Source organism: Tenebrio molitor, chromosome 2, assembly GCF_963966145.1.
Source record: "Tenebrio molitor chromosome 2, icTenMoli1.1, whole genome shotgun sequence".
Taxonomy (NCBI): Eukaryota; Metazoa; Arthropoda; class Insecta; order Coleoptera; family Tenebrionidae; genus Tenebrio; species Tenebrio molitor.
The window spans coordinates 24,823,876-24,850,990 of NC_091047.1; the positions used below are offsets into that span (position 1 = coordinate 24,823,876).

Genomic DNA, 27,115 nt, shown 5'->3' on the forward strand with positions numbered 1-27,115 from the left:
TCTAGAGATTAGATTTTTGACATTTGTAAACGTCATCGAAGTCGGTTTAGCTGTTACATATGGAAAATTTGACAGGCTGTAGCAAATTCCAAAAATTTCGTTTTACTGGTAATGTTTTGTACTCTATTTAGCATATATGTGGACATCTTGGTGGCGAACCAAACATCGTATTTTTGACGTCGTCAAATACTTTGTCAGAAACTCAGGAACTGGTGAGTTAGAGACTAATCACAATTTCGTAATTAATCGTGATTAGTTGAGGACACTCCTATTGTCTCTCTGGCGGAATGTCGTCGTTTCGTTATCGACTGCATGATGGCTGTGGGAACGCCAAAACACAATGCTGAAAGACTGGCAGACAATATGGTCGAAGCTGATTACAGAGGTCTCCACGGTCACGGAATCAACCGTATAGGTATCGCTATTCCTGGTGCAAAAGCACACCTCTGAGCGTCTTCTTCCAGAAATGTTTTTGTCTGAAGTGCAGCATGGCTCCTGTGACGCTGCAGCCTCGCCAGAAGTGTTAAACGAAAGCGCTGCAACAGCTTGGGTTGAAGGAAACAACGGATTAGGTCCAGTAGTGGGCTCGTTTTGCATGAATTTAGCAATAGACAAAGCCAAAAATCTAGGAGTAGGCCTAGTCGCGTGCAAGGGTTCCAATCACTTTGGAATCGGAACAACGTACGTCATCCAAGCGTTGAAGAAGGACTTGGTGGGACTTTGTTTTTCCAACACTTCGCCAGTAGTAGCCCCGACTAGGGCCAGATGCGTAATGTTTACAAAGAGATCGAGGTGGTTGATGATGTCGCGGTGTTGCAGCCTGCCATTGGGACAAATCCATTGTCGGTGGCTGCTCCTGGTATGGCCGAGGACAACTTTGTTCTGGACATGGCTACTTCGGTAGTCTCTCGAGGGAAGATAGAGATGCGGAGAAAAATGAATGTGCCGGTACCATTGGGATGGGCTGATCCCCTGACAGGTGCTTTACGTCCTTTAGGCAGCACTGAAGAGAACTCTTCTTACAAAGGATATGGTCTGGCGATATGCATTGAGATATTGTGCGGAATCCTTGCAGGTGATTTTTGAAACATCGTATCCAAAGGAATAGAGCAAGTTTGGTTCTAGGTGGCCATTATGGTCCCTACATACATCCCGTTTTTACCACAGAGACAGAAGCGAATCTCGCCCAGTGTTTTGTTGCTATTGATCCATGCTTCTTTGCTCCTGGATTTCAAGAACGCCTGACAGATCTGACGACAATTCTCAGGAACTTGGAACCAGTACTACACTCGTTTGACTTAATTTTTGTTTCCATTTACAAAAGATAACTCTTAATTTATTGTTATATTTTAGACCAAATACCAGGTTTTCACATATATTTTTTTTTATTATAGAGCGACCCTAGGAAACCTGTGCAGGTGGCTGGTGATACTCAAAGAGTTCACATGAAAATGATAGAAGAAAACGGGGGCATCAAGTACAGTGCGGAGCAGCTCAAATCCTGTGAGAATCTAGCCAAATCTTTGGATGTTAAACCCCTTCGACCAATAAAACAATAAACAAACACTGTCTTTTTCCTATTTGTTAAATTTGTCTCTGATAAACGCAAAATTCTTAGCAACTGAAATTTTGACAGCTAATCAAAATATATTCATTAAAAATGTCATTGGCTGGAATATCCAGATCAGGTAAAAATCCCTCGATTTGAAGCCTTTACTATTAACTGTTGTTCAAGGATCAACACTTGGAGAAAGTCCACCGTATTCGTTAACAGAGATTCATCGTTTTATTAAAGAATGTATGCAAGCCATTGGTACTCCAGTTAGTCACGCCGAAGCCTTGGCAACCTGTCTTACAGAAGCTGATTACAGGGGTCACTACTGCGAAGGATTAAATCAATTAGGTGAGATCCTTTTTGAAAAGAAACTGAGTAAAAAACATATTTCTTGCAGAGACTTATATCGATGAGATTCGAGAAGGTGGGTGCAATAAGGATGCGGTGCCCCACATCTTGAAAGAGACTCCCGTGACTGCTTGGGTTGATGGTAACAACGGTTTGGGGGTTGTTGTAGGTAACTTTTGCATGAATCTGGCCATCAAGAAAGCGAAAGCTTCCGGAATTGGGTGGGTCGTCGCTAAAGGTGAAGACAAAATTAGTTCCAGTTGTTGAATTCGATAAGAAACTCTTTCTTCTAGGCTCCAACACTTACGGAATCGCTGGACTTTATCCTCTTAAAGCAATCGACGAAGGTTTGCTGGGCATGAGTTTCACCAATTCGTACCCGATGGTAGCACCGACTCGTGCTTTAGAAGTAAGTACTCTTGAAAACTTCTGTTTTATGTGTTAACTGCAAGTTTAGAGCGCCCTTGGTACCAATCCCATCTCGATGGCAGCACCAGGATTGAACGGAGACAGTTATGTGTTAGATATGGCGACTGCAGCAGTAGCTGTGGGAAAAGTACGACTCAGCTGTTTAGAACTGTTCACTTTTATCGTTTTGCTATTTAGATTGAAATTCTGGGTAGAAAGCAATTGCCGGTACCTAAAGAATGGGCCAACCCAGAAACCGGTGCTCTGCGTCCGTTGGGTGGTCACGAACCCAACTCGAATTACAAAGGATTTGGATTGGCTTTTTTCGTAGAAATCTTCTGTGGGATACTTTCCGATTCTGCGTACGGACCAAATATCCGAAAGTATGGAAATTTTACCCAAGGGGCAAACCTTGGACATTGCTTCGTTGCCCTCAATCCCACTTATTTCGCCCCAGGATTTGAGGAGCGCTTGTCCGACTTGATGAATTTCATTAGAAACATGCAACCCGTACGTACGGTACTTAAATGGTACCAAAAGTGAAAAGAAGTGTTGCAGGCCGATCCCGACAAGCCGGTTCTGATTCCTGGAGACCTGGAACGCGAGCACATGGCGACAACAGATCGGGAAGGTGGAGTGCGCTACGTCAAAGACCTAGTGGCCAGTTGCAGAAAGTTAGCACAACGTTTAAATGTCAAACCTTTGAGTCCTCTAGAATAAATTATTATTTATATTTTGTAATACAAACATTTATAAGTAAACTTAATAATAGTATAGGTACCTAGTTTATTGTCATAGCAGTCTAAAAAATTTACAATTGAAAGTTGTGGTGGTGCAAACTGTGGGGGTGAGAGTAGTGGCCTGAATGCGTGGATCTTGGTACTGTTCGTTGAGAGAATTGAGAGTAGGTGTCGTCCTGGCCGGGGTGCATCAGCAGGACGGGGTGGAGGTTGAGGGACTTCCTGGAACCCGCCACGCTGGCGGTGTCCGCCACGAAGCCGCTGTTCATCTCACCTAAAATTGATACAATATAAGATTAATTGTTACGTTTTTGACAAAAATTGTAACAATGATTCAAAAGGTAGTACTTAGAAGCTTTTTGTGAGAATACTGCAAGGGCTGATTTTAGTAGCTTTGTTGTTTGTGTTGAATACAAGGGAACCGTTGGAATTTCTAGATTAAAGCATGTTACAATTTAAACAAATTTGAAAAGAAAATGGTCCGAATAGGTTCGATAAATTAAAAATGTTTAATTTTGGATCATTTCAACGAAACGTCCTTAACAATCATTTTTTGGGACAAAATCTAACAGAGCAGAAAACAGGAAGTGAAAAAGTGGGATGTTCGAGAATAATCCAGAAAGCAAACTACGACAGAGCACCTCGAGGTGTGAATTCTCAAGAAGCTGGAGGTACTTTCCCTATCGTCGTTCTTTGTGTTTTCATTCATTGCGTTTATACAAAAATGTTTCGTTTAAGAATCTTTCATTTAATGTGTTATAAATTCATTATGGTGAAGTATGTGATCTTTTTGCATTTAGAGATTGGGGAAATCTGTTCTCGCCAAGGCAATCTTTTCCAAAATAGTTTAAAAATATTTTTCTTTCATTATGCATTTTTTGGAGCTCTCGTAGTAGTGGAGTTTCTGCCAGTGTCCATCGAACTAAAGTAGTTGTGGTCCGGCGCAAAGCACAAAATGCGGCCACGCCACCCTTAGTTGAAAAATGATTGTTGACGAACAGCTGACAAAGAGTTTCTCGTGTCTGATGACATTTATGACATTTTCATTCAGTGAAAACTTTTAAATAAACATTCACCTAAGGCAAAAAGCCATTTTGTTGGGACCAAACACCATCATAGGCTAAATAAAATTTAAATATTTAAGTAAAGTGTGTTCAATCGTTTCATTTAAATAATGCTTCCAAGTGTGTGGCCTCTAGTAGAACTTTAATTAAATAAAAATAAGTAACACAACATAACGTAGGTTCAATAGGTTCTTCTTTCTTAATAAACCTTCTGTTTCTTTTTTTTTTTTGTAAAATGCCATCCCAGGAGAAAAAGTAAAGAACAATTCCAAAATAATACCAACCACCTACACGAAAAATCTTACAGCATACAGGGTGTAATCGAAATACACGGAATAATTTTAACCACGAGCTACTGGCTTCATGTAGGGGTGCAACTGAACTGCGCACAAAACTCATTAGATCCTTAATCCAACACTCGAACTGCGCTCAAGAAATTTACTCTACCTGAACTGACCTTTACAAACACCTAAACTGCGCTCAGTATCCAAAGGGATTCCAGAGATGATATTGATAAAAACACGTTTTCCATATTTACCCTTTCAGTAAAACTAAAATTCACAAATAACTTAGTTACTTATAATTCCCTTATTTATAATTTTTTCTCAACTTCTTACCACTCCTTCCAGCGCCCAGTAAACGTTTTCTGAAAATTTTTATTGGTCATCGTCTCATCGTCCTTCTCGGTTCTCCTATCTGAATGTTCAATGGACAACTATTTAATCTTTTGACCTCCCGATAGTTGATAGTTAAATTCTTTTTGGAAATTGAAAATGTTGGTTTATGATGCTGCTTCTAATAATTCCGCCGACAAGTACCTACTTTCGGTACGTACAATTCTCAAACAATTGGTTAAATCCCATCATTCGACGTCTATTTGTCGCCGTCCTGTGGCAAAACCCACAGGAGGCAACGGGGAACCAAGCAAATGTATAATCAATTTAGTAAGTACCTGCATAAGTGCTGAGCGCAGTTCAGTTGAGGATTAAGCAACCCTTCTAATGACCTGACTACCTGTTCCTAATCTGTGCGCAGTTCGAGTGCCTCCTCATGTAGAACTCGGAAAAAATATTTAAAAAATTCTGTCAAAAAATAAATTGACATTTAATTTTGCGACGTAACCTCTAGGAAATATGCTTTAAAACAAGGAAACCGCAGTGGTGTACGTTTTATAAAACATGATTTATACAAGGGTGTATTTTAAAAATGTGCTGAGGTTGTGAGACAACGTAGAAGACTAAAAGCAACTAGAGGTGTTTTCATATTTAGTGGCGGAAACAAAACACTGAGACATGTCACAAAATTGTATTGTCAGCGTCAAATTTCTCATAAACGCCGTAAAAAGGAATGTCCAGGTAAATTTAAATTTTCGCTAAATACCGGGTGATCAAAAAGGACTGTTTAAGTTGGCAGTAGAATTAAGAAAATTTTTTAATTCGGTTATTTATAACACTGCACCTGGATATGTTTTGTTGGTTTATTTGACAAATATCTGATAGAGGTATATTACGGAGTGATCAAGAATGACTGAGTCTGTTGGTAACAATGAAATTTGGCAAATTTAAAATTTACCAACGAAGGTTAATTTTTGTAATAGTATAAACATAACCTGCATTACCAAGAATGTTTTTAATGTCATCTCAAGTGAAAAAATCCGGTCAGTGCGTGGTCAGTGCCAATTACTAGATAAAAATCACCAGTATTTTCAATTGTTTCATTGCCAACAGACTCAGTCATTGTTGATCACGCTGTATTAACAACGACAAGCCACCAACAACCGGAAGTTACTCCTGTTATACGATTTAAAATACGATCCAGTGTTACCAACTTAAACAGTCCTTCTTGATCACCCCGTAGATTGAAAAAATAAATTCTCAGGAAACCACGTTTTGTCAGTGGTTCAAAAGGAAAAGTTATTCTCATATAATCAAACGTATTACAAATTATGTCTCTAGTTCGACGATGAATAACTTTCTTATTGAGTCTTTGAGAAATTTGACACTGACAATATATATTTGTGATATTTCTCAGTCTTTTGTTTCCGCCACTATATATATATATATAAGCGATTATTCGATGCCGAATTTACGCTACTCCTATGGTGGAGTTTTTCGATTCTGTTTTTCCTGCGGTGAATCACTCCGCCTTGATCTTCTCTCTTGTTATCGTTAGATTCTGCCTTGCTTCCTGGCTGCTCGTATGTTTTTTTCCCAGTTCTTCCTATCTTGAATCTTGATTCTCCAGTCCTCTATTCCTATCCTTCTAATGTCCTCGTGTATCTGGTCTTCCCACCTTATCCTTGGTCTGCCTCTTGGTCTTCCTTCTACTGGTCTCCAATTTAGGGTTTTTCTTAGTATGTGTTGTGTATCCCTCCTTTGTACGTGTCCGAACCACCGTAGCCTTTGTGCTTTCACAAATCCTACAATATCTTCTCCCTCGATTATGTCCCTTATTTCATGATTCATTAGTGTCCTGTATTCCCCTTCTTCTGTTCTTCTTGGCCCTGCAATTTTTCTGAGTACCTTTCTTTCAAATATCCCGAGGTTCTCTTCGTCTGTATTAGTGAGTCGCATTGTTTCCGCTGCATAAGTCGCTACAGGTCTAATTGCTGCCTTATAGATTTTTATCTTTGTTGCTCTGCTAATGTGATGGTCCGTTAGGTATCTTTGATATTTCCAGTAAGCCTTGTTCGCTGCTTGTATTCGCTCTTTGATTTCGACGCTTCGTTCATTTTTTTCGTTCACGTTCACTCCCAGGTATTTAAAATTTTCTACTTTTTTAAACGTGTAACTCCCTAGGTTTGTTTCTTTAATATGGTCTGTCTTTCTTCTCGAGATTATCATGTATTTAGTCTTATCTTGGTTGAGTTGTAGACCTCTTTTTTCTGTTTCTGTAACTAGCTTTTGCAGCGCCGCTCCCAGACTCTTTTTATCTCTTGTTATAAGTGCTATGTCATCTGCGTAAGCTATTACTTGAGTTGCACTCACCGTAATAGCTCTGTCCAGTCCTGCAGCCTTTATTGCACCGTCGAGTGCGATGTTGAAGAGCGTTGTGGACAGTGCGTCTCCTTGCCTGACTCCTCTTTCTATGTTTATTTCGTTTGTTACACCCTCTGTTGTAGATATTCTTGCTTTTGAGTTGTCCATCGTCATTTTCGTTAGTTTGATTAGTTTCTCCGGTATTTTCATTTGTTGCATTTGCTCTACTAGACTGCGCCTGTTTATGTTGTCGAAGGCTTGTTTGAAGTCTATAAATAATATATGTAACTCTATGTCGTATTCGTAGCTCTTCTCTATTATTTGTGACATAACGTGTATTGCGTCTATGGTTGATTTGCCTTTTCTGAATCCATTCTGATATTCTCCTAGTTTTGTTTCTGTGTGTTCTGCCAGTCTCTTCCTGATAATCGATGTTAGTATTTTGTATGTTGTGTTGAGTAACATGATTCCTCTGTAGTTGTTACATTGTGTAGGATCTCCTTTCTTAAGTAGGGGAATGAGTAGTCCTGTTCTCCATTCTTCTGGCATTGTCTCGCTCTGCCATACCGCCACTAGTATTCTATAAACTCTGCTTAGCAGTTCGTGCCCTCCTTGCTTGATTAATTCATTACTAATTTGGTCCGGCCCTGCTGCTTTCTTTGTCTTAAGCTGTGCGATGATCTCCATGTATTCGTCATAAGACGGCGCGTCGTCCTCGTTGTTACTGTCTTCCATTTCCACTTTTTCTTTTTTTCTCCCTGTAATTTCTTTTTCTTCCCTAAAAAGTTCCGTGTAATATGTTTCCCATCTTTTGTTACCTATTCTTTGTGTCTTTTTACTCGTCGAGTTCCAGTGTTTTATCAGTTTATACAGTTTCCTGCTGTCCCTATTGTTGACTTCCACCTCCTGCATAAGCTCCCCAATCCAACTTTCTTTTTTGTGTTTGCAATATTTGGTCGCCTCTTTTCTTTTTTCTTTGTAGTTCTCTAAGTCTTTTAGGTTTCCCGTCTTTAACCATCTGTTTCTGGCTTGGTTCTTCGCCTCCGTTCTTTTTTCGCACTCCTCGTCGAACCATTCCTTTCTTTTTCTTGTTGTTCTTCGTCCAAGCACTGTTTCTGCCGTGTCTATTATGCTTTCTTTTAGGTTCTTCCACTCTTCATCGATGTCTACTTCTTCTTCTCGTGTTTCTAATTTTTTTCTCATCTCTTTTTTGTACTCATCGTTGTGTCTCGTGTGGTTTAGTTTCTCTACGTCCCATCCATTTTTCCTACTGCCTCCTGTTTGTTTGACCACCTTCGCCCTCATTTTGGCGACAACCAAGAGATGGTCTGAGTCGACATTTGCCCCTCTGTATGTCCTAACATCTTGTATTATTCTTTTCCACTTTTTGGAGATTAGCATGTGGTCTATTTGGTTTCCCTCTGTCCCCCCTGGAATCATCCATGTTATCTTGTGCTCTCTTTTATGTCTGTATTGCGTGCTAACAATGAATGTGTTTGTTGCTGCCGCTAGGTCGCAAATCTTCGCTCCGTTGTCGTTAGTGGTGTCGTGGATTGTCTCTTTCCCTGCTACACCTTCATTGCGTTCCTCCTTCCCTATCTTCGCATTGAAGTCCCCCACAATCATTAAGATGTCGTTTCTTTTTACTTTCTCACATACTTTTTCCAGTTTGTCGTAAAATTTAGTTTTTTCTTCTTCCTTGCTATTCTCTGTTGGCGCATAAGCGTTTATTATTGTTATGTTTGCTTGCTTGTTTTCGATTCTGATCCACGATATTCTTCCATCCACCGCTTCATATTGCATTATCTTGTTTCTTATCCCCCCTCCTACTAAAAATGCTGTTCCGTTCTTCCCTTGCTTTTTCTCCCCAGCGTAATATAGTGTGTAGTTGGTTTTGTCTATCTTTCCTTTTCCTGACCATCTTGTTTCCTGTATCGCTAGTATTTCGATTTTGTATCTTCTCATTTCTCTCGCTGTTTCGGACATCTTCCCTGGCGGTAACATTGTTCTTACGTTCCATGTGCCCAGTCTGATGATTTTCTTTTTCATTTTTCCCTTTTTATTCGGTTTTTTTGCTCGTTTGCCCGGGTTTGTCGGTTCAGTTTGTTCCTCACGTTCCGTTTGCGTCGTCCTTTCCTTTTGCCTTGTCGTCTTTGTTGTGCCTCCTGTATCGCTTCTCAGTTTTTTGGAGCCTTAATTTCTCCTACTTTCATGAGCTTTTGCTCCTTTTTGTTCCATTTCCAGCTCTAAATATGAAAATACCTCTATAAAAAATTGTACCTCAAAAATTAAATGTCAATTTATTTTTTGACAAAGAATTTTTAAAATATTTTTTCCGAGTTCTACATGAAACCAGTAGCTCGTGGTTAAAATTATTCCGTGTATTTCGATTACACCCTGTATGCACATGTACACTTGGCTTAAAAAAATGGGAATTGAAATCTGAGCTAATGTGAATTGGAAATTTAAATTGTCAATTTATGTCAATTTGTGACTGTTTGACAGTAGTATTTCTAACACATAAGTGCAGTTTTTTAATCTAAACTGTAAAAGGCCGTTTCAAACTATAAAAATTTAATAAAATCTGACAGAACTTTTTCTGACAGTTCCCGTTTTTTTTGAAGCCAACCGGATGTATATTTTGAGTAAAAAAAACATTGAAGTCATATATTTTCTCCCAGTTGGTTGAACTTACTATAATTACTGCACTATTTGTAGAGTCTTTATTTCTAGCTTTTTGTAATTAATACAACTTTTGTCATAACAAACTGTAGTTACTAAGGCAACTTTAAACATATAACTAGATTGGAGTTTGCATATTTCCAACACTATTATTATTTATCATAATCTGATAATGATGTTAATAGCGATTAACAAAACGGCTATATGTACAGAACAAAGTGAAGAAATGATCGTAAATCTTTTATTACCTTTGAACAAGCTGGCTGGAGCGTAATGGGGGTCAGGCTGCAACCTCACGTGTCTCGTAGCCAGAATAAAGGCTAAGGTGGCCAGAATAACGGCATCCAGGCAGCCGATGGCGGCCAGTAGGTAAGCCCATCGGATACCACAACTACCCAGCTCGTATCTGTCCGACGCTCCACAAACTCTTCGGATGCTGTCTTCGGACCATCCGGCCGGGAAGCACACGCAACCGGCGATCATGCAGATTGCTGCAAAGCAAGAAGAAATGTGAAGGCCACGCCAATTAACAAGAATGTTATGGTTTATGACCACGAACCGTGGCGTTAATTGCCCAGAGCGGTATTCCTTCCTGTGAAATAATTCACTGTGCCAGTGTTAATACGAATTAAGTAATAGGCTTGCAAGTGGTAGAAGGTAATTGAACTGTGAAATTGCTATTTCATAACAAAACAGCGTTGCACTTCCTAATAGTATAATAGTTTACGCTAGGTTATGAGATTATTTGGATTCGATTGGGAAAATTACGAAAGCGGTCGCGGCAAAACGGACGTTCCAGTTCTTGATCGGTTGGTGTCGCGAAAGAGAAATTTTTCTTTTGTCGGAAAATGTATACGCTTCGCAAAGTTTGGGATTTTTATTGTTGCAAAATGTTTACAAAATCACTTTCTTTGAGTTTTTATTGTGTCTCGTGTGAAATTTTGTCGGTGTAAATTGAGTCATACCGAGCAAATGATAGGTGTCAAACGGTATTCTTCACAAATTGCTCAATTTCCCGCAAATTCCAGTCAATAATGGGAAGCATGATTGTTAAAGTTTTTGTTCTTTCGTAAAGTTTTGGGTTCTCGTTTTTACATATCCGTGCCAAATTACGACTGCCTACTGACTTTGCGCCAAAATGATTTAAAAATACAACATTCATGCGTGTATTATGTGGTATGGCGCTGTCCTGATGAAACACGACTCTGTTCAGCACTACTAATGGCATCTCATCCAGAAAGTTGCTTATTGCGTTTGATAATAAATAATATGATATTTTGTTTGATTAAGATTGCTATCAATAAAAAAGGGACCCACTAGTCCAATCTATCTCCAAAAATGCCACACCACACATCGTCTTTGGAAATTTTATTCCACAACAACATAATAATAATTATTATTATCAAACTGTTTTGACAAATGACCAAAATTTCAGAGCATTTCGAGCATTTAGAACAAACTTTTCTCTTGTTTACTTTGGTCACTTAATTTTTAAATTTTATACATTAAGGGCCAGTTTACAGAAGCGAAATTAAGTTAATCTTAATCAAATGCGAGATTAACTGAACACGTGATCAGATTGAACCAAAATTAAAATGTAATTCGAATTAAATATTTAATTCTCTTTCTATAAACTGGCCCTTACTCCTTAATTTCTTGACTTTTGAATGGGTATAGTTCTTGCATTTTTATATTCAGAAAATAAATCTCTGCAATACTGAATAAAAAAAATGTACAGTGCTATTTGAAGAAAAGAAGTTGATATTCATCTGTCAAAAACTGGAAACAAGATTTTTTTTTATTTAGTTGGTATTGAAGTGTTTTCAAAATTATTTCATTTGATGTGTCATTTATTCAAATCGGATGAAAAATAAGCAAGATACACTGAACACCAAAAAATATGGGAAATCTAAAATTTGATCATGTAAATCAGACTATTAATTGTCAGCTTATGTCAGTTTTATTCGTGTCAAACCAAGTCTAATTAAACTATTTTGATTAATCATTTCGCTGACAATGTCAGATAATTCTAACCTGTTTAAAAAAAAACCAAATTAAACAGATTAAAAAACATACAAAAACAAATTTTTGTGTATGTCAATTTCCCATTTTTTTGGTGGCAAGTGTACATCATGAAATGTCAATTTCCCATTTTTTTGGTGGCAAGTGTACATCATGAAAAGTTTTTCGTCTGTCACCTGGTATACATATAATTAATTTTACTATTTTGATTATTACTTTATTTGTTTTTAATTTAATTTAATAAAAAACAAAAAATTAAAAATATGTTTTTTAGTCTGTCCGTATCCTTTGATATTTTTAATTTCACATTTTTTTATTTTATGGTGTAATTATATTATTTAAAATCTGCGAGATTTTTTTTTCACTTCTGTCAGTTGACACTTAACGCTACCAACATCAATACAGTAAATTTTACTAGTCTGTTCTAACACGCCAACGACCTCTTAAAGCACTCAAATGACGCCATTTGGGTGCTATAGTCTATGTATCACCCCAAGTCAGTAAAATATATATAGCACACATTTTTAGTTACAAAATGCACGTTTATTCTAACATGTTACGAATAAAAATTTTTTGTTTGTTGCTATGATACTTTTGGCATTACGCTGAGAGAAATGTGACGCTCTAACAATAATAATGCCTACGCCAAACGGTGGCAAAACCTTTCATACTATCCGAAATATTAAGTATGAAATAAAATAACAACATTTTGAAAACCATTTTATTACACAAGTATACATAATACCTATTACCTACCTAAATGGGTTTAGAATTATCCTTTAAATAAATTATGAAACTAAGGCCCGTATTCACCAACGCCAGTTAAAGTTAACTGTAGGTTAAAATATACGAAAACATTGTTATAACAATAGGTAACTAAAGTAACGAAGTATTTTAACCTACAGTTAACGTTAACTGGCGTTGGTGAATACGGCCGTAAATCATTTATTATAAAGTAGAAAAGGAAATAAAATTATGAGGAAATTCACATATTTTCGTCTTCACAATTATCTGAATCGAAATCCGAACTGTCTGAATCTGAATCACCATTAGTATTTATAATCATGGGCTCAACATCTATGACGTCAATTTTTTTCTTAGTTTCCCATGCAGCATTAATTACTTTCTCAGTATGTGCTACATAATTTTTCCAATGTTCGGCACTTACTTTTTTGATTGCCATATTCCAAATCTTCAACACATCGTCTACAGTTGATCTTGTTTTGATTATTTCTTCGTCATAAAATCTTTTGCATTCAGACCAAACCATTTCGATTGCGTTGAAGTGGCAATGATATGGAGGCAATCTTAAGACAGAATGCCCGTGTTCTTCAGCATATTGGTCTAAATGGTATACTTTTTCTGGTAAATTACACGAAACGATTTTCCAAATTTGATCTTTCATATCGCTGACTGAAAACGTAACGTTTTTCTTCTGTAGCCATTCTTTCATCTTCTTTTTTGTCCAGCTTTTTATAGGAATTTCTTCCTGGAAATACAAATATTGTATTTTTTATACTAAATGGTACCTAGCAGAAATCAAACCTGCAATCCGCTATGATAACTTGCGTTATCCATTATGATAAGTGATGGTTCTTCTAAATTGGGTATCAATTCTGTTTTAAACCAATTCTCAAAGTTTTTCCGGTTCATGTTGTCGTGGTAATCTCCGCTTCTTGTCGTACTTTTAAAAATGAGCCCCGCATTTTCAACAAAACCATCTTTTTTTCCTGCATGTAACACAATATATCTGCATCCATCCCCAGTCTTTTTCGACGTCGTAGCCATACTACCATCTTGCCAAGATTTTCTATTTCCGCCTTTACTAAATACCCAAGTTTCGTCAAGTACCACGGGCTGGTATAATTGCATTCTCTTATGACGTAAATATTGTCTCAGAAAATGTCTTCTTTTTATTTGAATACAGGGTCTCTCCATGAGGAACTTTCGACTGTCGTTTTTTCTAAACTTGAATCCAGTTTGACGAACCCATGTATGTATTGATTTGACGCAACACTTAAAGTCAGGATTTTCTTCCATAAATCTTGAATGCAATGATTTCATTGTAAGGTGTTTTTTTTCAGCACACATTTTATAAACAATTTCTCGTATTATTGGGTTTATTTTGGTCTTCAGTTCTTTAATTTTCTTCGACATTGAAGCTCTGAATTCGCTATCAGATTTTGTCGGCTTCTTTAAGCGGTAAAGGGATCTTGTTGAGATCTTTAAAACTTCAGCAGTCTGCGATACAATCATTTCTTCAGTTACCTTCTGGTCTGTTTTTTCGATGGATTGCTTGCGGAAATACTCGTACACATGCAAAATTAACTTTTTTGATTGGTCGTTAAACCTTTTCACCATTTTAACGATTTATTATTACCACTTTCAACAAAATGTCTGAATTTGACAGTTGTTTTTAAATTTTCAAAAATTGTCATGATTACCGAATTATTTGGATCTAGCACCGATATACGTATTTTCTAGTTCTTTTCTGTTTCATCCAAAGTCTTTAAGTTAGAAAAAGATAGTTTACTGACTTGGGGTATTACATGGAGTATAGAATAGACTTATTTTAAACGCAAAATAGAAAAACATAAGAAGTGAAATACGGAAGGAAAATAATATTCCCTCCTGATATTTTCATGATCGAAGTAAGATTAAAAACAAGAAAATAGTTCTTGAAAACCTAATTTATTGACACGTTAAAATCACTAAATAGTAAAATAGTTATGTATGTAGTTGGTTTATGGTACGGATGTCTTTTCTCCAAAAGAACCTGAAGAAAATACTAAAACACCTGCTGCGGTTACAGTTTTGAAATTATAACTTTAATAAACATGTAAAATTTCTTAAAATGTTCTGTTTTTATTTGACTTCTACTCCCGATCATGAAAAAAGTTTAGTATGTATCCCAACAACGTTTTTCTGTGGTTACGATAAAATGAAGAATATTCTTTACTTCTTTTTACACCTTGTTAAGACTCGAGTAATTGTTGTTTTTGCATAATTAATTCATTTATACAGGGTACTTCACGAGTGATAATGAGCACGGAGGAATTAAAAATGCAACCCAGACTACATTTACAAAGTTAACGTGGCTATTTTGAATATCGTATTGTTTTAAAATAAAATTATGAATCCACGATGGCTTTGCTTCTAATAACTTTATTTGTCACAACTGACATTTACGAAAAAGTTAAAATAGGACGATTAAAATGTATTCTAAACAGTTGAAAAATATTGGTATTTTTTTGTCTCACAATTGGCACTGACCGGATGTTTTAACTTAACACGACATTAAAAAAAAAATAGGTTATGTCGGTTATGTTTATGCTATTACAAAAATTAACCTTTGATGATAAACGTCAAATTTGCCTGTCAACGCTGTCAAAGCTGACAACCGGAAATGCGTTTAGGTTACAGTGGTACCAAAATCATTCAAATTTTCATTGTTATCAACAGACTCAGTCATTCTTGATCACGTTGTACATTTTCAATTATGTCGGGCTCATTATCACTCGTGAAATACTAATTCTAAGTACTAAGTATTGCTTTTGTGGACTTATTGGTTTAGGTAATTTTTGAATCCTTGTGAACAACTTGTTGAGGACCTAGGATTTTTTATCCCTGCGTAAGAAACAAGTCGTCATATAATACCTACTCATTGTCGCAAACTTTTTCCTTAAACAATCGCAAAACTTATTGTTAAAAACCATTCTATTTAATATTTTTTCATTTAAATTAGTTGTATAGTTTAATGGAAAATTAACTCCTTATTGCAGGCTATTGTTTGTAGCTGCCAGGAGTAAATGTTCAGTCGTCTAGTGTAGAAAGTTCTTGTATGCAGTTCATAGAGATTCATTTTTTCCTTTTAGCATACAACGGAAGTTACAATTTTTACATACAACATAGAAAGAATTGGTGATACAATAAAAATACAATACAATAATTCTATAAAATCTACTTATTCACAATGATAAAAAAGTTGTACTTCATCGTTACATATCCTAGAAGCACTGTAAGTGATGACCCATTGGCTTACTTTTATCAAAATGTTTGTGGCAACTGAAACTAAATAAATGAAACTTGAAGTAAGGAATCGTCTTTAAACTGTTGATCATAATGGTGTTAAAGATCTCCCAAAACCCAAAAGAGAGTTATCAGTCGTTATGAGGATTCTTTGTACGTTTTTCGAACTAAGTAAAATGAAACATGCTTGAAGACTTGCAATTAATGAAGTTTTCGAATTATCAATTTCCGAATAGTTCTTATGTAACGTGAATTTCTGCAGTTTTCATTTTCGTTAACCTATATAAACAAGAATAAAATACCTATGTAATAAATTGATCCGCTACATATTTCACAAGGTCTCATGCCAAATTTACAACGCCCACTGCCACATAAAAGTAATGTAATGTTGTCAACTGTATCATGAATGGAAAGTATACAATTTTACTCTCTTCACTGTTGACTAACCGACGATAATATAAATATCTAAGAATTATTATCGCCATGCATTGTTAAAAATTAACAGTGTGAATTTATCACTGAAAGGGAATCTAATTTGTATGGATATTTTATGTAAATTTGAAAAGTGTAAATTTATTGAAATTAAATTCTTACGTTGTCACAATTTTACACTGTTGCAAAATTTATTATTATACAGAGTGCCAGCGAAGATAAATTGATCTTTAATTGAATTTAGCATGGAATGATCCACAGTGCATTAACAAAATTGTATTTTCACCGTAAAAAATAATTATAAAGTAAAAGGTAAAAATTACTCGTCAAAGTTGAGACACTGAAGGATTTCACTTAAGTACCACAAGCTTCTTGTGTTTGAGATGATGAGCTTTTGAAAGAGTTAATTAACACATTAGAAAGTCACAACGAGGTAGTTGATAAGTAACTTTTCAACTGAACACTAAATTTTGGTTTTATTTTACGTTATCACTACGTTATCATTAACTTTAGTATTATTGGGTGTCGTACCCTTACTTACATCTTTAACACAGAGAGTTCTTTAACGACAACATGAGGAAGAAATGGAGTGAAGATTATGTTCAAAAAATCTTACTACAGAAGTGTTAACTCACTTAGTTGAAGCAGGACAACTATTTTTTTTAACGTTAACTGATTAACTAACTTAAATTATTTTATTTTAAGTTTCATAAACACCTACGTTACGGTGTAATTTTACATTTAAAGTAAAAGTAAATCGTGCCGCTTATGACGCTTGATTACGTGGAATTAATACTTCACATGTCGTCACCATGTAATAACATTTTTACGGCGTTTCTTTTTAATTAAACGACCTCGTTCCTGCATCAATTAATCTAGGTAGGGTGATTGATGTCTGCAAAATTGTGAATTATAAAATTGCTCAAATGCTAAAGATAGCATAAAAGTTTATTGCTTAGAAAGTACAGTTAGTTATTCAATCGCTCACTTATAAGCAAATGTCCTATTTAGATTTTTTGAATAATTTCCCAAGTGGCAGATTTCGGTCAGTGCAGGTTAATTTGTTCCCACACAGATTACTTTTGAATTATACATTTTTATTTTATTGTAATTAAATTGTTATAGCGTTGAAAGAATGATTAATTAAAATTATTGTGCAACATTTACACCTCCAAAAAATGTTAATAGATTTTACTGGACCAGCATATAAAAAGTCATACATTGAATGGCTTTTGCAATGCAAATTTGGTAGTTTATACCACAAGAATCAGAAAGTAAATAATTCCAAAATACACAAAATAATGTAACGATTTACCTAACAGTTATCGTGAAGAGTGTCAACCTAACAGTTGTTTTTCTTCCTTAATGCAAAACTGTTTATCAACTATGTCAACTAGTGTGCAACTATTAGCGCAATAGTAACGTGAAACAAACCTGGGTGGTGCTTTCTGTATTTAAAAATTAGAACCATTAAATTTCAATTTTTCTAAAAAAAAATATGCATAAAAAGTTTGTCGCCGCCATATGAGTGAAGTATCAACCTAATCTGCACTTTCATATTAAATGGTCAAGATGGTGGTCCAGAAACTGAACCTATCAGAAAATTTCGTGAACATTCCCTGGACGCCGGACATTACTAAATTGAAGACATGATCCATGATATGGTTCTCGATGAAAGACGAGTCAAAGTGAAATTTATGTTAGACAGTAGGAAATGTTTTGTACGATGAGTTCTGAAGGTACTTTTTGATGGGTAGGTACTCAAAATGTGAATGGTAGTTTAGAGCTGATCCAGAGGCTTTATTCATAAATTCATTCATCACTTTCTTAAAATCCTTCCAAATCTCATGAAAATGTCCAAATCTCATGAAAATGATGGAGTGACCATTTTTCTCATTGATGAGGATGCTGTTCTTTCAGGACAATGCTTTGGCTCATTCAAGACTGGCATTTTCATTGCTGCCATCCATAATGCCCGTTTCAGAATACTGGGAAAACCTTCCGTTTGTTATACTTATCCTCATCGCACCTTCGTGGAGTTCATCTTCCGTATGATGGAACACTAAAGACGAAGGCAGCTAAGTGACTCGAAGAACAAGCAAAAAGTCAAATTACTTCAACCTTCACTTCCCTTCAGTATTTTCGTATATTTTAAACGATCCACTCTTCACTGGTAAGCTTCATCAATGATTTGTCGAGTTCTGTTTCATACAGAAATATGTTCAATATAAGGTGCAAGATGATGCGCGTTTAAAAAAAAACAAGTCATCAGTTTTAATGTACGAAGTAAAATAACGTATGTTTTCGGCTGGAACTACTTTTCTTGTGTCCACAGTGTTAATTGTTTATTTTTCTCAAAATGTCACAATTTGCATCTTTAATTCTGTAGAACAAATCCAGTCAGATAAAAGTTTTTGAAATATCAAATTATATCTATTCACAACCATTTAATTTCGCTTCATGGGAACTTGAATTTCTTAATTTTGAATAGCATTTCCACTTAACAACCGCAACAAAACTTTACTATAGATAGAATTAATTGAATTACCTTACCACATCCGCAACTTATACAACAACTCCTTAACAGTCAAAGTGTTTTGTTTTTAGAATGGCCATTTGTTTATATTATGCAAATGCGAAACAACTCTTACGCAACAATATATTAAACTGCACACATGAAAATAAAATGCAAGCTATAAATAATTGACATGCAGTCGTCAAAAGCTGTTTCTGTTCCTCGCTGTAGAAATCGACACTTGCGGACTTTCACAAGCCCTCACAATAGCGCCAACCGTAGAAAATTAATTTTTTTAACATCTTGCATCTAATGTAATCAATTCATCGAGTACACGAAGAATTAGTAACACTTTTACCGCATCCAACAGCTCATCGATTCCGTTTCGGATCGTGCAAGGTCTCATCGTATGTGGCTTTCGGCATGGTTTTCACTTATGTGAAGTTCTTTTTTGTGGAATCAACACACTTAGCTTGTAACCTATGGTTGTATGTGGGCCAATAGGTGAGCTGCTAATTGCACCGTCCTAATCGCGGTGTGCTGCGATTGTACATATTAAACGGGATGAAGTATAGGTACATTCGGTTAATAACAGGTGATATGCAGTGAGAATAAGATAAATTATGCAATGGCCGCGTGCGTAATAAAGCGAACAATAAAAATTCCTATATTGGCATAACTGTTTGCCCAAGTATGGGAAGAACCGGCGGACAATGAGTATTGTTCGGTAATGTGACTTTCGTAGGTACATGGCTCCACATTAGCAGGCTCGAGTTAAGACACTACTATCACACAGGATATTATAACACATGGTATAAGCTTGATTTATTTATCTAACAAGTTTAACCGCGACAGTTGGTTGACTTAGTATTACAATTACTTTCTACTCATTGACAAGACTGGTCTGCGCTCAACCACAAAAAGAAAACAATGAGATTGTAACAAGTAAAAAGTACAAAAGGTTTAAGTAACATGTCTGGCATATGGTGTCACAAATTGATTCGATAAATTAAAATTTGTATCTTGAGTGAAAAAGTGGAGCGGTCAGATGAATAGATTTTAATTTGATCGATTTCTCGGTCTGTTAATTGATGTAATTAATTTAGAGTAATCTAAGGTCGCATCTTAATGATGTAAAATGATCCTGTAAGAAAACTGCACAAAAACAAGGCACAGAGAAAGTTTATAGAAAATGATTCTAATCTATGGTTTCTCTAAGTGTTTGAAGAATTAATCTGTCCAGAAATGGTGATTTATACGCGACTCGTAACAAGCGTACTTACTACTCATTTTGTGTTTAAGCAAGATTCACAGCCTTACACGAAGGGGAACTGTAAGGAGGTCGGAAGTCTAAAATTGAGTTGTAGAGAACACTGGCGAACAAAATATTCGTGCAGCTAACTATTAAAAAATAGATAAAAAATTCCAGGGTAGCTCGGTGGCCGCATGGCTGTCGGAGACAGTGCTCCGAGGTCGCGGTCCCGGCGCTAGTGGGTTCGAATCTCACCGAAGGGGGAGGATTTTTTCCAAGGGAGGAACCTCCGCCGGGCCATGGATGTGTGTGTATGTCTTTCAGGGGCTGACGGTAGGGTGGTGGAAGGAAGAGCGACACTCTTCCGACACCACCGCGAGGTCAGCAGGGTTCGAATCCCAGGCCGGATGGGCCTCCCATGGATGTTTGTGTTTGTATTCGTGTTGTGGCGTCCAGAAAAAGGAGGAAGGAGAAGAGAGGGTGGGCGTGGGTAGCCGGGGAAAGTACCCCGGAGCCCCGCCGCACCACATAGGAAAAAAAAAGAGAAGAAAAAAGCCGTCCGCAAGGTACCTGATAGGCCCGTAGTGGTGAAAGGGGAAAGGCTATAATAAAAAAAAAAAAAAGATAAAAAATTCCTTCGAACTGTATTTTCGGTACAGCTTGTTTTGCCCCTGCACCAGAACTTGGAAAGATCTGGCTCGTTACAGTGTTTTGATTACAAATTTGTTTATAAAATACACGATTTATAAAATTACTGACTGCTGTGTAATTTTAACTAATTGTTTTTACTGTTTAAAATATTCTGAAAAAGTAAATGCATTAATTTAGTTAGTTAGTTCACCATTTTTATTTTATGTGGACGAAGCATTTTACTCCCTGACTCTAAAGATAAAGACGAGCAAATACCTGAAATCAATGAATTTCTATCCTGGCAAATTCTTGATGATCCTGATGATGATGATATGACCCTGCAGAACAAGAGGAAAATTCTCAAGAGGAGTTCATAAACTCTGACGAATTCAGCTCATCTTTACCGATCGATCTAGATTAAACGGATCCGTCTATGTTCACAAAGAGATCGAAAAGAGAAAAACAGTAAATTTATACTGCACCGTGGACTATGCCTACTGGGGACACCACGTTAAAAAAACGCGCCCTATTACTCTTCCTCTGTGGTGATGTGGAAAAGAATAAAAAGTTCAAAAATAATAAAAATGCACGCTGTAACTACGAAACCATTGACCTGACAAAAAAACATGAATAACAAAAAATGTAGGGGATTATAAGCTCTACATTTTTTTTATAAGAACTTAGATAGACGTATCTCGCACGGATCATGAAATAATCGCAGAAAAGTGATTTTCCACCCTTATTCTCCAATATGACGGCGCCAGCGGCAACCCTCGAAGGTCGCAAACTCAGCAATATTAATAATATGCCTAATAGAAGATATCTGCCAAGTATAAACTTTTCTATACCTTTTCCAAGGTAAAACCTACCTATTGATTGGACTAATCGCAGTAATTTTGTAGGTTAAGTTTAGAGAGAAAAAATGGTCTCATAAATACTTCTGAGACCTGGTTTTATTTTTTTGAGAAATAAAATTTAATGAGCTGGATGTAGAACTTGTTGATCACAACATACGCTCAAAATTTTCTAAAGTTTTTTAGTATGATACAATTAAACTACATAATATGTTACACATATTATTAAGTATTAATTAATTAATTAATAGTATTTTTGTGTAATTAGATCAAATGCATATTAACAAGAATATAATTATATTACGTAGGTATAAAGGCCCCCAAAAGAAAAAAATAGAACTTTTATGTTTTCTTCGGTAACATTTTCATCAGACACGATTTGTTTTGAGTAGATTCTCTTCCTAAGCGAAATTCTTTAATTTATTCTTTTCTAATGCAACAAGTAAATAGTATCCTTGCGGTTTTAAACTCCAACGGGTTTTGCTCTTCCTTTGTTAGTTTAATAACAGCTAGAAATTCGTTAAATATTTTCAAAATTAATGACAAAACAATTATTGAAGAGAGATCAAACTGGATTTTACTACGTATGAGATCAAGAAATGTTTTATTGCGTTTTACCTTGTATTTACTGCGAATGTAGGGATAACTGTTTCAGAATAATTATACATATTATATTGATGCAAGAATAATTAAGATAATTTCGTTGTACTCTAAAAATTTCAATTAAAAATGCAAACAAAACCAAACGCGTAAATTTCACGGTTTTAATTTTGTAATAGACTTACATATCGTCACGAAACGTTTAGCTGAAAACGTGTTACAACTTTCTTGTTAATTCGAGTATGGTAATTATGGCACACATTGCTTAACGAAGACCCACCAGTTCAAAGAGAAATGAAACAGTGAATAACAGCTGACCTTAATGACACTTTTTACCAACGAACGTGTAAATCTAATTAAAAAATAGTTAAAACCAGCTGCACCTCGTGTCGAGATAAAATTTGCATCTTTTAGAAACAGGAATTTTAATGGTCTCAGAGATTATAGATACACGTATCTGTCAGCTGACAATGATGCAAATTTTATTATAACTGTTCTCTAGTGTCACCAACAAGGTCGTCATAACTTGACTTGGGTTAATACCAAGTCAGAAAACACTTTCAGAGGATTCGTTTTTAGAGAGGCCTCCACTAAATCAAAACACCACTTTCATTTACAACAATCGCACGATCGTTATGCTTTTCCGACAAATCTCAGATTTGCGATGAATCTTTTTTGCGGGCACCACAGAGCTCCGAATTACCAGAGCAAGACGCTTTGTTCCGACTAATTTATCTGATTGTCGCAAAATAAAAAGGTAAGATTTTCCAATTTCCTCAATTACGACACGATCAGATGAGGTTATTCGATTAATCGGTTTCAGTGCAGAGCAGGAAATGATTGTATGCAAAGATGGATAAAACGATGATGCACCAGTGAAGAATCTGAAAGGAGAAGGACGCGTGATGGAGGTTCAGTGGGCGGTAACAGTCGAGACAAGTAATTACAGCTTGTTTAAATTCAGAACCTGACCTAAAAGAAAATTTCGTGAAAATTGATGGTTGTCTTAGAATTAGCAGAGGAAAGTGTGATTATGAGAAAATTTGTAGTTTCAAATACATATTTAGAAATCTTTCTGACGACTTGATACTGGTTGTAGTAGAAAACAGATTTTCAGTTTTAATTTACTCAGAAATAGTGAAATTTTGTTTTTTGAAATATTACTATAATTGTGGCTAAATTAATAACAAATGTGTCTATACAGACTACAGAGTGTCCCAGAAAGGATTGGGTAGATCTAGTGAAAATAGCATCACAAGTTTCTATAAAAACAATTTCTCGGATGTACCCCACAAAGATATTAATTTTCGAGGTTGAGCGTTGAAATTAAATTATATTTTTCTTTGAAACTAAATTTTAAAAAATTTGTTATTAATAATATATACAGGGTGTAACAAAAATAAGTGCATTAATTTTAACTGGTAATAGTACTCATCAATTACAACAACATTTCTAAATATTTTTTTTTCGAAAACAACTTCTGAAGGGTTTTAAAAATTAATTTAAGTTTACTAAAACTTTGCTTTCCAGCCTATCAAACGATTTTAATCTAAATAGCTACATTTAATAAAGAAATAAAACAAGGTGGTAACAAAAAACAAACGAAAGTGAGACCTTTTTATTCATCAAATGCAACACGAAGGGAATAAAAACATTCAGTTTTTGCGATTCCTGTTCAAGAAAATGTTCAGATTTATAAAATTGCATTCAACGTGAACGTCACATCAAAATAAAAAGTAGACAAATGGCAATTCAATTTTGCAAATTCAAAGAAATTTTATTTAGAAAAGTTGTTGTAATTGATGAGTACTATTAGCAGTTAAAATAAATGGACTTATTTTTGTTACACCCTGTATATAAATAATAAAATGAAATTCAAAAAGGTATATTATTGTACTCATGTCATATCGTGAGGAGATTCCTTAACATTGACACAGAACATAATACACAACAAAGTCAAAATGCGGAGGCGAGACACCGGTAATTATGTTGATAAGCACTGCACTATTACTTCTATTACTTGATAGTAATATCCGTGTGTATGTACTCCGGCAAAATTGCCGTGCCGCCGGGTTGCGGAGGGATAGTGGAATTTAGGTCTGACACCATTTTTAAATAATTATTGTCTTTTCCAGTGCCTTTAAGTGATTTATTTAAAAAATACTTTAAGTAGACTTCAACCAACTATCTAATTACTTTAGTAATTACTAATTAATTAAGCAATTAATCTACCACAATTATGTACTTTCGATTTTAATTTCTGTTATATATACCTATATTAGGAAATTGTTATCCAGGTACGAGGTGAAGAAGCGAAATCGATAGGGAAAACATGTCCTATAATTAAAAATTAAAAATGTTTGTTACTTCTGCTATTGTTGATTTAGAAAATAATCGTACAAAAAGAATAGTTACCACAACAGATTATAGAATTGCTTTCTGAACTGGCTGATAACAAACAGATGTTGTTCCACAGTAATGGAGTTTATCAAGAATATTTAATAGCCGAAGCTTGTAAAATTAAATTGGAATAATCTGTCTCACCTGTTCTCCACATTTGATAGTAAGTTTTTGTAAACTAGAAATTGTAAAAGAAACAGATGTAATTCGATGAACTAAACTTACAGATTAAAAGATTTGAATAAAAAATATTTTAAGTGGAACATTTTTTCAAAAATAACAACGCAAATGTTATTTTCAACAAATGATAAATTAAAAGTGAATAAAAAAGAAAGTGATGTCACAGTGTGAAACAAGCACATTGTTCTGGGCCAAACAGAAGAAACGATATACAGTGAGTTTTTTTAAGACTGGCCATAGGGTTTTACATGCTAGTTTTTCAACCCCCTGTTAACTTTTATTTTTGGGAAAATTACAAAGCTTAGCGCTGTTTTTAGATTAAACAATAATATTATCTAGTCATTTACCACCATTTACTTCATTTTGTGATACCAAAATGGTTGTAATAGACAATTTACAAACAAAATGCTATTTGCAAAAAAACTATAGATTAATTTTTTATGTTATAATGAGGTTCTTTACTTCAATAAAAATTAAATGAAATGTTCAAAATAATGAAATAAAGATTAAATAATATTAAACTTGTTAAAAACAAGTACAACTTAACTTGCTATAAAAATTAAAACCTGGGTGCGAGATATTTTGTAAATTTTATTGGCATTAAGTTTTGTAAAAAATCTGATAATAGGTATTATCCTGAAACATTGTTTTGTTTTTTTTTAAAGTACTTCCAATTTCTCTATTGTGACACCTAAAACTTTTAATTTAACTAAGAACAAATACAAAAATGTTTTCCTTGTCTAGAGTTTAGGTCTATTTATTTAAAAACTACTCATAAATCATGATAATAGTATATTAAAGAACGAGTTTTATAAGGGTTGATTTGGCGCACGAGTCCCAGATGTAAATGGGACGAGTGCGCCAATGGCTTTATAAAATGAGTTTTTTATGTTATTTTTTAGAATTTGCACCCTTCCTTTAATTTTTAAATAGAAAAATTAAATTGTCAAATTCTAGGGAATTTTGAATTAATTGGTAATTCAAGGTAACGGATATAACTACATCTGCAACAGATGTTAAAAAGTAGAGTTTGAACATTAATATTGGAAGTTTTTTGGTGTAAATGACAATAATATACTGAAATATTCATAAAAAATTTCTTAGAGATCTATTAAACCACGAGTGCTTTAATAAATAGCCATCAACGACTCCAAATTGAATACAATGTATGATTTATATTTTTCTTTAAAATTATATCGAAAAGAATACATTTGTTTAACAATTGTTATAACATTTTTGTTGTTATTTTGTTTATCTACGTATTTTCAATGGGACTGTAGGCAATTTTTCGTGTCACTCAACCATTCACTGAAACAGAAAACCATATTTCTTAGGTACTCCGCGAATCTGGTACTGATATGCATTTATGGAGCTTCTGCTGTTGAAAATCATAACTTAACCATTAACCATATTATAGAGCCTCAATTCTTAGTTTTAAAGTGAATGGCTAAATAATTTTATGTTGTCGATCTTAAAATAATACATAAACGATGTTAGATGAAACATTACTTTGATGTAGGACAATGTTACCCCTTGGATATTTTCCTGCACTTTTTTCAAAAATTTTGGAAAATAAATTCTTATGAACCAATTTGGGTTACCCGCTCTATAATCTTAGATAACGTGACTTTTATACACTGTTAGGTTTCGCAAATATACTTAATTTTAGTTGTTTCATTTTGTTTGGTTTATTTTCAGCGCGTCATTTAGATTAGTTTAAAATTCAAAAAAAGAATAGTTACACCCCCTTCGATTGGTTGTTTCGCGTAAACGATCTCACAATGTCGGGATTGATAAATCCCTGCCCATGAGGCACATTTAGGGAAAAAAAGAAGCACTTTGACCATCGTGGTGTAAATATCAACAATTGTATCGTGTAGTGTCGTTTAACCCATTTGCTAGAAGTGGTATCCATTTTTGTTGACCCAACCCATTCCTTCTGGCCATCGTATTTCTGTTATCTTAATTTAAGGTAAGTCAATCTTGATTTAACGAATTGTGGATCACAACGAAAATCGAACAAAACTCTTCGTTTAGATGGGCTTAAATCAACTAAAACTGATTTAAGTGCCCTGGAGACAAACATACACTTTGATTCTGTTTGAAACACCGCTTAAGCCAACTGACGTTTTGCCTTTAGTTCACACTATACATATATGCAACTTTTATTAACTGGTATACGATACCACACAATTTGTACTTTCATGTTGATTGTTTTCCAATCTCTCTTTACACCATACTACAGTTTTTTGCAAATGTGTCATACCCAACGGCAAGAAACTTTACTGATGTGATCACGCAATGTCTTTTCTATCTAGTTCCAATTCTAGTTAGCAATGTGCTAAAATACGAATAATAACAATAACAATAGTTTATTAGTGGTTAAATTTACTACAAAATTTATACCCTTATCATTATTATTTATA

At 35.1% G+C, this 27,115-nt stretch overlaps 4 protein-coding genes across 4 annotated transcripts in view; 2 read left to right on the plus strand and 2 right to left on the minus strand.

Annotated features, from left to right (window-relative positions):
* On the plus strand, window positions 1-1,564 carry LOC138124902 (uncharacterized oxidoreductase YjmC-like). The gene is made up of 6 exons (XM_069040092.1): window positions 1-212; window positions 257-415; window positions 465-769; window positions 820-1,075; window positions 1,126-1,280; window positions 1,395-1,564. The coding sequence occupies exons 1-6, from the start codon at window positions 137-139 to the stop codon at window positions 1,557-1,559; spliced, it is 1,116 nt and encodes a 371-aa protein (XP_068896193.1). The 5' UTR covers window positions 1-136; the 3' UTR covers window positions 1,560-1,564.
* On the plus strand, window positions 1,547-3,087 carry LOC138124903 (uncharacterized oxidoreductase YjmC-like). The gene is made up of 7 exons (XM_069040093.1): window positions 1,547-1,688; window positions 1,736-1,903; window positions 1,953-2,141; window positions 2,197-2,312; window positions 2,361-2,459; window positions 2,510-2,821; window positions 2,870-3,087. Exons 1-7 carry the CDS (start codon window positions 1,661-1,663, stop codon window positions 3,029-3,031), a joined length of 1,074 nt encoding a protein of 357 aa, XP_068896194.1. The 5' UTR covers window positions 1,547-1,660; the 3' UTR covers window positions 3,032-3,087.
* Tmhs (Tetraspan membrane protein in hair cell stereocilia) overlaps window positions 3,019-27,115 on the minus strand; it is a 27,054-nt gene continuing 2,957 nt past the window's right edge. Inside the window, exons 2-3 of the mRNA XM_069040102.1 lie at window positions 10,024-10,266; window positions 3,019-3,325 (exon numbers count right to left, since the gene is read on the minus strand). Coding sequence (XP_068896203.1) covers window positions 3,123-3,325; window positions 10,024-10,266 — 446 coding nt within the window. The 3' untranslated portion in view covers window positions 3,019-3,122. The remainder of the gene's footprint in view (window positions 3,326-10,023; window positions 10,267-27,115) is intronic.
* Window positions 12,467-14,350, minus strand: LOC138122562 (uncharacterized). The gene is made up of 2 exons (XM_069036772.1): window positions 13,343-14,350; window positions 12,467-13,286 (listed from the first exon to the last, which is right to left on the minus strand). The coding sequence occupies exons 1-2, from the start codon at window positions 14,156-14,158 to the stop codon at window positions 12,783-12,785; spliced, it is 1,320 nt and encodes a 439-aa protein (XP_068892873.1). The 5' UTR covers window positions 14,159-14,350; the 3' UTR covers window positions 12,467-12,782.